We start from the raw sequence: 12,742 nt of genomic DNA, 5'->3' as shown, positions 1-12,742 counted from the left end.
TTTTTACTGGCAAAAAACACTGGACTTAATATCAGCGGGCAACTATTGACTAGCACATAACCGTGAAGGTAACATAAGCCTTACCCTATTAACTAGCATAAAACAGGGAACCTAACATCAGCGGGAACCCATAATCGTACACAAAACCGGGAACTTAACATCAGCGTAAACATATTTTCAAGCACAAAACCGGGAATCTAACATCAGCGTGAGCCTATTTACAAGCACAAAACCGTGAACGTAACATCAGCGTGAACATATTTACAAGCACAAAACCGGGAATCTAACATCAGCGTGAACATATTTACAAGCACAAAACAGGGAACCTAACATCAGCGTGAACATATTTACAAGCACAAAACCGGGAACCTAACCTCAGCGTGAACATATTTACAAGCACAAAACCGGGAACCTAACATCAGCGTGAACATATTAACAAGCACAAAACCGGGAACCTAACATCAGCGTGAACATATTTACAAGCAAAAAACCGGGAACCTAACATCAGCGTTAACATATTTACAAGCGCAAAACCGGGAACGTAACCTCAGCGTGAACATATTTACAAGCACAAAACCGGGAACCTAACATCAGCGTGAACATATTTACAAGCACAAAACCGGGAACCTAACATCTGCGTAAACATTTTTACAAACACAAAACCGGGAACCTTACATCAACGTGAACATACAGTCCAACCTGCCCGAGCGACCGCCTGTTAATAGCGACCAACAGTCAATAACGACCACACCGATTTCCTCCCGAACGATTTCACTATATATTGAACCTGCGAATAAAGCCCACCTGTGAACAAAGACCAACGACCACCCTTTTACATTCCCAAATCTCCATTTTGATAGCTTACAACGACCACTGCAATCATAAAAATCAACGATTTCGCAACTTTCAAATAACAAAATGGCCGCCAGGACTCTGCGTAGTCACGTGATACACATCTTACCAGTGGACTCGTCGGTCGCTATGGAGATATTGGCAAGTGACAGTTTATTGCACTCGATAGCAGTTGTTTGTTTATTTAACATGCATTGCTAATTGGTAGTCGCCTGCTTCTTTTATGCATTTGACAGTTTGTCAAAAGTGTAAAAATTTGCCTTTGTATTTAAGTGACTCGCGATTAATCTACTAATTGCCGAAAATATCAAAGACAAATTTGGGGCTTTCATAAACTCATTAAGGAAATTAACGGTTTCATATCATTTACGATGCCTATTAAAGACAAACATTTTGATAGTCATTCTTTTCTTAAATTTCTCCGTACTAAGACGTTCATAGATTATAGAAAAGTAAATTGTCATTTCAAGTTAACCAGCATGGCTTCCAAGCGTAAGTTCTTGACGTTGGAAGAACGCGTTAAGGTCATTAGTTTGTTAGGTAAAGGACACAGTTGTAGACGAGTGGCTAGTGATCTTTGTGTAGGAAAAACTCAAATTCAGAGCATTTTAAAGCGTAAACATGAGATAATGAACGAATTCGAGGAGAACGTAAACTGTGAAAGTAAACGCCCTAAGCGTGAGTCGGAATTCGCGTATATAAATATCAGATGTCATTTATTGTCCATTACTGTCAACTTTACTGGTTGTGTAGTAGTGATTCATGTATTTCATGTATAAATGTTTGCTATGTTATGTGTATTTTGTACTTTGTTCTTTGTAGAATTACATGTACATGTACGTATACATGTATATCAAATGTTATTTATACAGAATATGATAAATTAAATAAATAATAAAAACATAAGGGAATAGAAATACAACATGTAATAAATATACAAATGTAAAACAAAACTGTGTTTCAATCCTTTATTTCATTATACATGCATAAGTATTCAAACATTTAAACAATAGAGCACATACATAGATAAGGTACCTGTTAAAAAAACTACTAGCATATTTTGCAAACTTTCGATCGACCCTGCGAATAAAGACCACCTGTGAACAAAGACCACAACGACCAAATCCCTTGAGTGGTCTTTATTGACAGGTTGGACTGTATTTACAAGCACAAAACCGGGATCCTTACATCAGCGTAAACATATTTTCAAGCACAAAACCGGGAACCTAAAATCAGCGTATACATATTTACAAGCACAAAAACCGGGAACCTAACATCAGCGTGAACATATTTACAAGCACAAAACCGGGAACCTAACATCAACGTAAACATATTTACAAGCACAAAACCGGGAACCTTACATCAGCGTGAACATATTTACAAGCACAAAACCGGGAACCTAGCATCAGCGTAAAAATATTTACAAGCATACAATCGGGAACCTTACATCAGCGTAAACCCTTTAGGCCTACTAACAAAACCGTGAACTTAACGTCAGCGGAAATCTATTACTACACAAGATTGTGAACCAAACATCAACAGGATATATTAACTAGCACAAAACCGTGAACCTAGCAACATCGGGAATCTATTTATCAGCACAAAACCGTGGACCTACCATCAGTTGGAACATATTTACTTGCACAAAATTATAAACCTACCATACGCTGGAACCTATTGACTACCACAAAACCTTGATCCTTAAATCAGTGGGAACATTTTAACTTGCACTAAACCGCGAAACAATCATTAATGGGAACCTATTTATCAGCACAAAACCGGGAACCTACCGTCATAGGTGACCTTTCCGTCGCAGTCGAGGTCGGCCATGTTGAGGATGCTGAAGAGCTCGTCGTCAGTCAGCATCTCACCCAGCCCCATCATGAGCGTGTAGAGGTCGCTCGTGGAAATCACGCCGTCACCGTCATGGTCGATGAACCTGAAGTGAACAAAAACCGGTGTGTTTGTGTATTTCGAAGTTTTAGAGATCCCTCCGCGCCTAAGGCCTCATTATGTGTGGACCCTGAGTATGTCTCAGTAATATTAGATAAATAACGTACTATTCTTCCAGACTCACGAAAATTATAACGAATGTTGAATGCTAGTTTGAATGTCAAGCCTTTTGTTGTTGTTTTACTGAAATATATATTATTTTTTTCTTTTTGGTGAGGTCATTTGTACGGGGTGGGGCCGGAGTATCCGGAGGAAACCCCACCTATGCGGTATGATGACCACTAACCAAACTCACATGCTTTTCATGTGATCGCAGATATTGTACGTGAGACCAATGAATAGATACGGTTGAAACAAGAAACAAAACTATTCATTATGTACTTATTTACTGTGTTCGTACTATGTATTCAATACTTTTAATGTAGCAGTGTTGTTAAGATACCCGTGCATCAAAAATAATTATTTCTGATTCGAAAATGTATTATTAATAAGAAACGTGTGTGGCAAAAAAAACAAGATTCCGCGTATAACCATAATATTTCCAAACCTGAATGCCATTTTCATATTGTCGAAAAGTTCGTCTTCCTTCTGCATTTTTTCTTTGAGGTCATTTTCTTTCTTTTTCATCATTTCTTCCCTTTCCGCGTCCTCCTTCACTTCGGCTTCTGATACTACAAATCCGGCCTTCAAACGCTCTTTAAGTAAGGGACAACATATTATTAGTACATTTTATTGGTTGCATACGTAATTATACGGACAGTAGTTTCAGAGCATTATTTTATTAAAACTATATAGACGCGGCGTCGAAGTGAACCAGAACTGGCGAAAAAATAGCCGATTGAATGAATAAGTATTTGAATATTTATGTTAATGATTCATAGTCTGCAAATTATTTATAAAAAATATGTGTCGAACTATTCCAACGCTAGAAATCGCATCGAAAACGTCTCGCACTGATCTCCGAGTATTCCCGCCACAAACAAAGGGAAGTAATCGTTGCGAGCAGTGAAATCAAAACACCACAGAGTCATCCCCACATTTCATAATTTTAACGCGAACATGTATATCGCATACAGGATTTAAACACTACAAGTCAATATGTTGATTAACACAAACCATAATAAATGCCACGTACTTAAATAAAGCTGACTACACTTAAAAAAGAGTAAAGAAAGACGAATCTGCAACGGAGTCTGACCATAAAAACGCATTAACACGAACTGATACCTTGCTCGACGCGCATCTTTTCGGCTTCCGCTTTCGCTTTAGCTGCAGCCAGCTCCCGGTGAAGATGCTCCTTCTCCTCCATACGTTGCTCCCATAGTTCCACATCCTGTTCTTGCACCAATCCCAGAACCACAGATTCGAACTCTTCTGGTTTGATTTCTCCGTAGTCTGAATAGGACACAATTTGTATTGTATTTCCAGTTATATCACAAAGAAGACTTACTGAATGGATAGTAATTAAAACTCACGAATATTTATTACAGCTTAATCACGTGTTATTCGCGGAATATTAATTTTCGTTGATTTCGTGGTTTGACTGATCCACGAAATTTAGAACTCCACGAATTTACTTGTCCACGAAAATTGCATTTTTTTTAACCGAGAACTTAAATGCTTACCTATAAATGCTTTTAAAGTATTTTTATTAAAGAGACACAATTTCTTGTGATCGATTTCGCCCTTATATATGCACAAACAACAAACGTACGTATGAAGTGGTATTGTAGCGGTCAACACATTTAATAGACATGGTTAATTTAGTTTAAACCTATTTATTTCATGCATTGAAATCCTCTGGATTAAAGAAACGCTATCGAGTCCGTTTCTTGGGCCTTTAACCTGTACTTGGTGTCTGAAGGGGGAGAGAACGCTCCCCGAGTGGGGATCGAACCCGTGACCTCTCAATCGCTAGTCGGACACTTAATCCATTACGCCACGCATGGTAACTGAGGCTTGTTCAAATTAAGGCAGTTTATAAAGAAAATGTAAATATTTGTGTTAGTGAAACCACGTTACTGTCTTATATATAAATTTAAAAAATGATGACCAACGCAGATAAAAGAATGATACGGAGAAAACAAATAAATACTGCTCAAATGATTACAAAGTTACTGATCAATGATGGATAGAAGAAATGTATCATTCTCTTTGGATTAAAATTAATTGTTTTTACGATCTTAGTCGTTAACACAAACAATATACTAGTATGCAAAAATATCAGACTCAGCTTTTGTGCCAAATCGATTTTCGCTGGCTAAATGATCTGTGCTCAGAACACAAATATTCAAAAATTACACAGTGACGTATTTTCAACTTCCAAACATTTTACGGCTTGCTACGAGTGCAGTGCTACATTGTTATAAGTGTATGGGACTAAATTTGCTATTGTGGGTCTGAGTGATGATGCATATTTTCAATTCTTACCAATTCACATGGCTCTTTAACCTTTCGTTGTCTGGGTTGAATCATTTGACTTATATGGCGTGTGTGTGTGTGTGTGTGTGTGGGGGGGGGGGGGTACGTATCTGACATCCCCATTTTTAGGTGAAAAAATACTGTAAAATCATTTGTATTCGTTGGTGTGAAATTGCGTGTGTTTTTAAGGCTTTTCGTGGACATGTTAAGTCGTGGATTTCTGATTTAAGAATAATTTCATTAAAATTTACGTCGGTCACTTTATATGTTTGTGTTTAACTCATGGACCGGTTAACCCACGAACTCAACGAATAATGATACCCCATTACAATAATGATACCCCACAACAAAAATGATACTCCATAACAATAATGATACCCCACAAAAATAATGATACCCCACAAAAATAATGATACCCCACAACAATAATGATACCCCACACCAATAATGATACCCCATAACAATAATGATACCCCGTTACAAAAATGATACCCCGTAACAATAATGATTTTATAGTATTGTTTAATATGATTCCAAAGCTTTGTACATACACTGTTAAAAAGCTTAACGAAAGGTCGCAACATTTGTGCATTGGCTATTGTGCCCGCCTTAAGACTGGTTTACACAGTCCAGTCAGGGTATCAGTTTTTGGTTAGAAAATTAATAACTTTATTTTAAAGTTCGTAACCCAACATTTCAGAAAACAACTATAATTTTCAAAGAAGTTCATTTAAAAAAAGTAAATGCCTTCTTAAACATTGAATATTATTCCTTCAAGCATTTCACATCAATTATTTTTTTAATCATTGCTTCATGCTACACAGGGATCTCTCCCGCTCAGAGCCGTTCGAAAGATCTCTCAAAAACACACAGGGAACTGGTTCTTCACGCGATAAGTACTCGACAGAGTGTTCATAAGTATGAGACGTTCGATTCAACTGAGCTATATAATAAGGCTTAGCACTTACTACTTAATTGAACCGCGATCTGGGGAAAATGGGTGTAATGCATGTGTGTAACGTGTCGTCCGCAGTCCGCGCAGGCTAATCGGAGACTTCACTTTCCGCTTTAATGGATATTTTTTGTTTGAGGAGATTCGATTCTAAACAAAAATCCAGTTAAGGCGGAAAGTGTTGTCCCTGATTAGTCTGTGCGTACTGCGCCTACTAATTTTGGACGACACTTTGCGTGCATGTATTAAGCCCGGTTTTTCCAGACCGACGCCAAATACTTAACGTTGACCCACTTTCAATGCTGGCCTCTCTGACAAGGTCGACAACTCTTTCGCTCTGTGGATTGAGCCCGATGGTCTTCAGGAGAGGGTAGGCGTTGTCTACCCCCAGGCGGAGTTGATCGTCCTGGAACAGCAGTCCGAGGGTGTTCTTCACCACTGAAAGAAGACCAGGCGGTATAAGTGAGCCGCGCTCTCGGAAAAGCAGGCTTATCAGGGACGACACTTCAAGCCTTTACTGGATTTTCGTTTAGGAAAGACATTCTTTAAACCAAAAGTTCCATAAAAGCGAATAGTGTCGTACTTGATAAGTCTGTTCGGACTGCATTAAGCCCAGTTTTCCCAGACCGAGCATCACATCTTGAGTTGTAGGCTAGTATCATGCAAACTAAAAACTACGGTATCTTAAGTGTGTTTTTCGAGTTTTTTATGCTTATTCCGCGTCTGAGGCTATGTATGGACCAGGGGTTTGTCCTAATTATCTTACTTAATTCACTTCCTATACTCACGAACGTTGGGGCGAATTTAGTATATAACTTCAATTTCTAGCAACGTGGTAGTTGCTAAATGATTTTCAATTTTTGTGTCGCCTTGTGTTGTTTGTGGGATGGGGAGGGGCACAGTACCCTTAATTAACCCCACGTGTCCGGTATGGGGACCACCAAACAAACTCACGTGCTTCTGGGAAAAGGGCATTGGACCCGGGTCGCCTAGGTAATAAGCACGTGCACCAAACACCACATACCATTGAATGTATCGTTTAATGGAAGTTTTTTCTTGGCTGAAATCCTATTTAGGCGGAAAGTGTCGTCCGTGATAAGCCCGTGCGGACCGCACAGGCTAATCTGGGACGACACTCCAGGCATATGCATTAAGCCATATTTTCCCAGATCGAGGTCAAAAGTATCAAACGGACATACAATTGTTGTAACATATCATATATTCCATGTTTGACAGAAAATTACTAGTATTCAAACAAATAAAATGCCAACAATAAAAATAGTCACCCTACTTTTTATTCGAGTACATTTAGTTAAAAAATGTCATTTTTGCCATTTAAATGTATATAATACAAACTATTTTTACGAACAGGTAAATGAAGATCTTCTACTCACCGTCGAATGTCTTATTCCTTATGACTGTTTGAGGATCTTCCGGGGCATGGGATGGTTCCTGGAATGCAGATAAATCATGAACACGTTAATATAAATTGCAATATATGAGCCGCGAACTGGGAAACTGGGCTTAATGCATGTGCGTAAAGTGTTGTCCCAGATTAGCCTGTTCATTCCGCACAGGCTAATCAGGGACGACACTTTCCGCTTTTATTATGATATTTCTTTTTAAAGAAAGCCTCTTATTAGCAAAAATCTCATTTAGGCGGAAAGTTTCGCCCCTGATTAGCCTGTGTGGACTGCACAGGCTGATCTGGGACGACAATTTACACACATGCATCAAACCCCCTTTTCACAGAGCACGGCTCAAATCATTGTTAGTTGAGTTGACCGACCCACGATTTAAAACAAAAACATCGGAAAACCATCAACGCAAATTCCTCTTCTTCCAGAATCAGAAATGCGCGAACTTACTTGTGGACGAAAAAATATTTTTTAAAGAAAACAAAACAAAACAAAAAAATCATGGCGACAATTACTATTGATTTTTCAGTATTTCGCAGAACAATGACAATGGTTTTACATATCGACATTCATGAAACAAGGTTCTCCCATTCGTTTAAAATAAAACGCAAGAAAAATCATTAGCATTAAGTGGTATTCCATTCTTGCCAATTAAGTTAAGTCGTAATACAATGTATGGTTAAATCATACTGTTCACAAATGCATTCGAAAAAAAATTAACGCGAGCATGCCGTAGTTATTATAATAGTTAATGACATGGTTACAACTCCATTTATTCCAAACCACACGATGCACAATTAACAATCAAAACAAACCACAGGTAAAAGCTTTGACTTTAATTGTTAAATTCGTTTAAAAATTGCACAATTTATGACTTGAAAATCGAGCAACATAGCTGCTTATTTTTGCCATTTATATTTGTATTTCCTATTTTTTTAATTGAATAACATAATTATGTTTGCGGATATCTTGTCTATTAGATTCCGTATCCTTTAGTAAATCCAAAACAACGGTTTTACGATAACGTTAACGTATTTAACATCATATTTATCTTAAAATTGTCTTACCATTTCCAATGCTAATGGAAGACTCATTTTAGAATCCAAATATCAACAAAACGCCAGAAATCCTCTACCATCACACAATGCATATTAGGCGACCAATACTGATTCTTAAAATCGTTTCTTTCAACCGTAAAAAGGCGCAATAAAAATAGTACATAAGTAGTGAAAACAGCCCGTGGATAACAAAATAATTTCAACAATGACGCTATACAAATCGGATCGCAAAAGTTATTACAATAAACCGTTTATATAACTATCCCATTGTAGTACAGGTATAGCTTGTATCGGAATAATGCGTTAGAAAATCTGTTTTCCAATACGGAACCAGGTTTTACGACGGGTTATTGTTTTTCAGTATTTGCATTTTCTCCTTTTTTATTCTTATTTTATAATTGCGACCTTAATTGTGTAACCATCTAGCATTTGTATTAGAAGTCAACTAAGTTTGGTTGTCCTTATAGCGGAAAATTTGCAACCATTTTAGTGTTTTATTAAATATTACTATGAAAAACGTGTGGTTCGTCCTTTTTGTTTTGGTTTCACGGAATCGTGTCTTTTATTTAATTAGTCAAAGTTATATGGCATGTGTGCATATTTTGTACACCTGTAGCAACATGAAAAGCAATAAATATAATACTTAACTCCGAAATACTAAAATAAATGCATATGCTTATCGAGTTTTATATTTCAAAAGAAGCTGGAGCAGTTTATTGAAAACAGAAAAAAAATCGTAGAAAGAGAAAACAACACACGAGTGTGTGTTATGTGGTGCAATGCTTAGCATAACATATTAAACAAGAGATTGCTAAGCAATATTGTCCCCTACCGGTGAAACTCCACCATTGTCAGTAAAACAAATTATTTGTTGCCATAGCAACCACAATTTTTGACGTAGGAACAAAATGAATTGATGTGCATAATCTACATATTGCCATCTGTCCATATTTTAAGTTTCATTAAAAGTATGAAGAACTTTAAAAGTTATCGCAGGATCCAAAAAAGTGTGACTGACTGACAGACTGACACACAGAGCGCAAACCATAAGTCCCCTCCGGTTTCACCGGTATGGGACAATACAATGCCATACATAATACAATGTGCTATATACTTTAATATAACAAATGGACACGTCAAGTACGTACATAACAAAACTGCGCAATGTGCATTAACTGATACAGAAAGCTCATATGAGTTTAGATGTTCCATAAAATTAATTTGCCTAAATTCGCGTCGGGTAGGTTCAATGGTGTGGTCTAGGTGTACTTTCACTCCCGCAAAATATGACAAAATCCAAGCGCTAAATAGTGAATAAAATAGTGTATATATGTATGTGTTAAGAAACGTTATCTTAAATGTATGTGGATATGTGCGGTAAGCGACGAGACGACACCAGTCCGGTCTAACACGAACCGCTTTATCGTTTCATATGTATGCGGCTAGTATGTTTCTTTACAATACAATAGTTTGTTTATTTCAATAGAGGCCATCACTCCAGAACACATACTTCAACTATACAAAAACATATTACATATTAAATCCTGTTAAATTAAATTTGATCAGAATCATTCTAGTTCGTTATCACATTATTTGAGAGTGCAATTACCCTTATTCGGATAAATAGCTACTTTTATCCCATCGTCAGATGTGCATTGTCAAATAAACCACTGTGGAATAAATTGTCCTCTATTTCGGCACACAGGTGGAAGTAACGTACCCAGGATAGTATTTTTCATATATATATTTTTAGAAGCCCAATATATTGAAATAAATATATAAAATCATGTTTAATGAGAAAAAAATTGACAAAGAACCATGAAAAAAAATCCCCATCCTCTGATATTGGAATCATAACAAGGTCATTAACTAGAATTTATCATAGACCTGTCTTCGCGGGCCGCAAAAATGTCAAAAGTAGCTTTAATCAAAAGCATCCATTGATCCTCCTATGGGCTATTGGACAACCTTTCAAAAAAAGTTCACTTTAAAAAAATCTGTCCAGCCGTTAACTCACAGTCGGTCGAAAACCGAGCAATATTTCGAGTCCGTTTGTCAACCCGAATAAATCTTCTACAGACTTTCAAACAATATTTTTGAGTTTTTGCCCCTTAATCGATAGCTCGCGTCCTATTCCTTTGAAACAACGAAGCGTGTCAAATAATGCATGCATATGCAACCACTTACCCATAAAAACTAATTCCAAAAGTTTATATTTTCTTTGCAACAACTGTTTTAAGTCTAAATTTGATTTACTTGAAAACGAAAGTAGCCATCGCTCTTGAACCCGGCTTAGCAGTGAATTACACTGACACAGTGTGGCCATACCACGTGGTTTGTGACGTCATTTTGGCTAGCACGCTAAGTAGAAATTTGTCAACATTGGCCCCGCTTAGAAATTTCAAATCCACGTAAGTATCTTATTATTTACTCTTTTTTGACGAAATAAAGCGCAGGCTAAGGGAAAAGTTGAGCACTATTCCCGGTTATATAAATATTTGTCACCAGATGAGTAGTTTAGTCTATCATTCGAGGCAAATTCCTAGTTTTTACGTTACAATGCACGCAAGCACGACAAGCACATTTGAAATCGTCCAAAATATCTGTTTTATATTCCTTTTTGCAGTGAACCAATATGTGCGGACGTGATTAATTCCATATAAAATGTGTTTTGTCCGAAAAAATTACCTGAAAACACCACTTAATGACATTTATAATGTACATCAACACTTTGGCTAACACGACAAGCAACGAAATTCAAGGCAAGCACGGCAAGTCGATATTCGGCTAGAACGACTAGTTGTTATTAATTATGTTTCTGAAGCGATGTTATTGTTTCATAAAAAAATAAAACGATTAAAAATGTTATTATTCCATTTTCATATAGTCACTCGCGGATAACAGGCTTATAAGTCGTGTTTATTTCATATTATGCCGAAAATTGACCTCCGATGCATTTAGATTCCAACTCAAACTATTGTTAAAACTTTCAGGCACTTCTTCTATACAACCTCGAAAAAGAATGTGTACAAACTCGTTGGTCAATATAACGTCGATGGCAAAGGTGAAGATGAACCAAACATCAAGAGCTATTCCGATATTCGGTAATTTTGTTTGTCCGTAAAGCTTTTTTAGTCGTGCACAAACTGTATTATGGTAATACATGTAATATGTCCATTCGGAATATTTTAAGTAAAATTTAAAAGAAAAAAACACATGTTATTTCAACTGAAGTAATGTATTTATTTGTATTTATTTCAATATTAGTGACCACGAGTTTGACAACCCGGGGAGACTGCGCGTGAAACCGAAGGCAAAAGAGGCCAAAATGGACTCGAGTCGAAATGCCGTTGCCAGGGAAACTTTAGGTGTACGGTGGGACTGTGCGAGGAGAAACGAAAGCAAGTTATTGCCTACGTACAGAATTGGACTAGACATAGAAGAAATTTGATAAGAAATCGCCTTTCTGAAGAATTCCGTGTTTTAGTAGCTTGACTTGAGCGAGATATAAATAATTATTCATGTGCATAGTGTTATTTTTTTCCCGTATTTAAGTTAATTGTGTCGTGTTCTGAGAAAACTAGGCATAATGCTTGTGCGCAAATTTGTCATCCCAGATTAGCCTGTGCAGTGCGCACAGACTAATCAGGGGCGACATTTTCTGCTTTTATGGAATTTTTCGTTTAAATAATGTCTCTTCTTAGCGAAAATCTGGTTTAGGCGGAAAGTGTCGTCCCTGATCAGCCTGTGCTGACTGCACAGGCAAATCTGGGACGACACTTTACGCGGAAAATGTCGTCCCTTTTAAGCCTGTGATGACTTCATAGGCAAATCTGGGACGACACTTTACGCAAATGCATTATGCCCAGTTTTCTCAGTACACGACAAAATTGTGCTGAATATTTATCTCACTCAAATAAATGCTAATGGTATGTGTTTATTTTCGCCTTTGTGAATCCGATCATAATTGGTTGCAAATAATTGATTGAAGCTTTGAACAGCATTGATTCAAACGTTGTTTTAATAACTCTATTTTTGTCCAAAACTGTACAATATTTAAACTGCCCTAATTTAATACTCCATTTTAT

General features: G+C 37.1%; 1 protein-coding gene and 1 long non-coding RNA gene across 5 annotated transcripts in view; one reads left to right on the top strand and one right to left on the bottom strand.

Annotated features, from left to right (window-relative positions):
* LOC127848132 (uncharacterized) overlaps positions 1–12,742 on the bottom strand; it is a 66,020-nt gene that overhangs the window by 12,078 nt on the left and 41,200 nt on the right. For all 4 annotated transcript variants that reach the window (XM_052380430.1, XM_052380429.1, XM_052380431.1 and 1 more), the window contains 5 exons: positions 7,573–7,630; positions 6,473–6,616; positions 4,033–4,200; positions 3,353–3,500; positions 2,643–2,791 (listed from right to left, as the gene is read on the bottom strand). In XM_052380430.1, the coding sequence (XP_052236390.1) occupies positions 2,643–2,791; positions 3,353–3,500; positions 4,033–4,200; positions 6,473–6,616; positions 7,573–7,630 (667 nt within the window). The remainder of the gene's footprint in view (positions 1–2,642; positions 2,792–3,352; positions 3,501–4,032; positions 4,201–6,472; positions 6,617–7,572; positions 7,631–12,742) is intronic.
* Positions 10,963–12,594, top strand: LOC127848134 (uncharacterized). The gene is made up of 3 exons (XR_008034374.1): positions 10,963–11,065; positions 11,648–11,718; positions 11,922–12,594. It is a non-coding gene; the product is annotated as an uncharacterized LOC127848134 (long non-coding RNA).

This window comes from Dreissena polymorpha, chromosome 10, assembly GCF_020536995.1.
Source record: "Dreissena polymorpha isolate Duluth1 chromosome 10, UMN_Dpol_1.0, whole genome shotgun sequence".
In the NCBI taxonomy this organism is placed as follows: domain Eukaryota; kingdom Metazoa; phylum Mollusca; class Bivalvia; order Myida; family Dreissenidae; genus Dreissena; species Dreissena polymorpha.
Note: the sequence above shows the minus strand (reverse complement) of the source record. Positions and strands in the feature narration are given on the sequence as shown.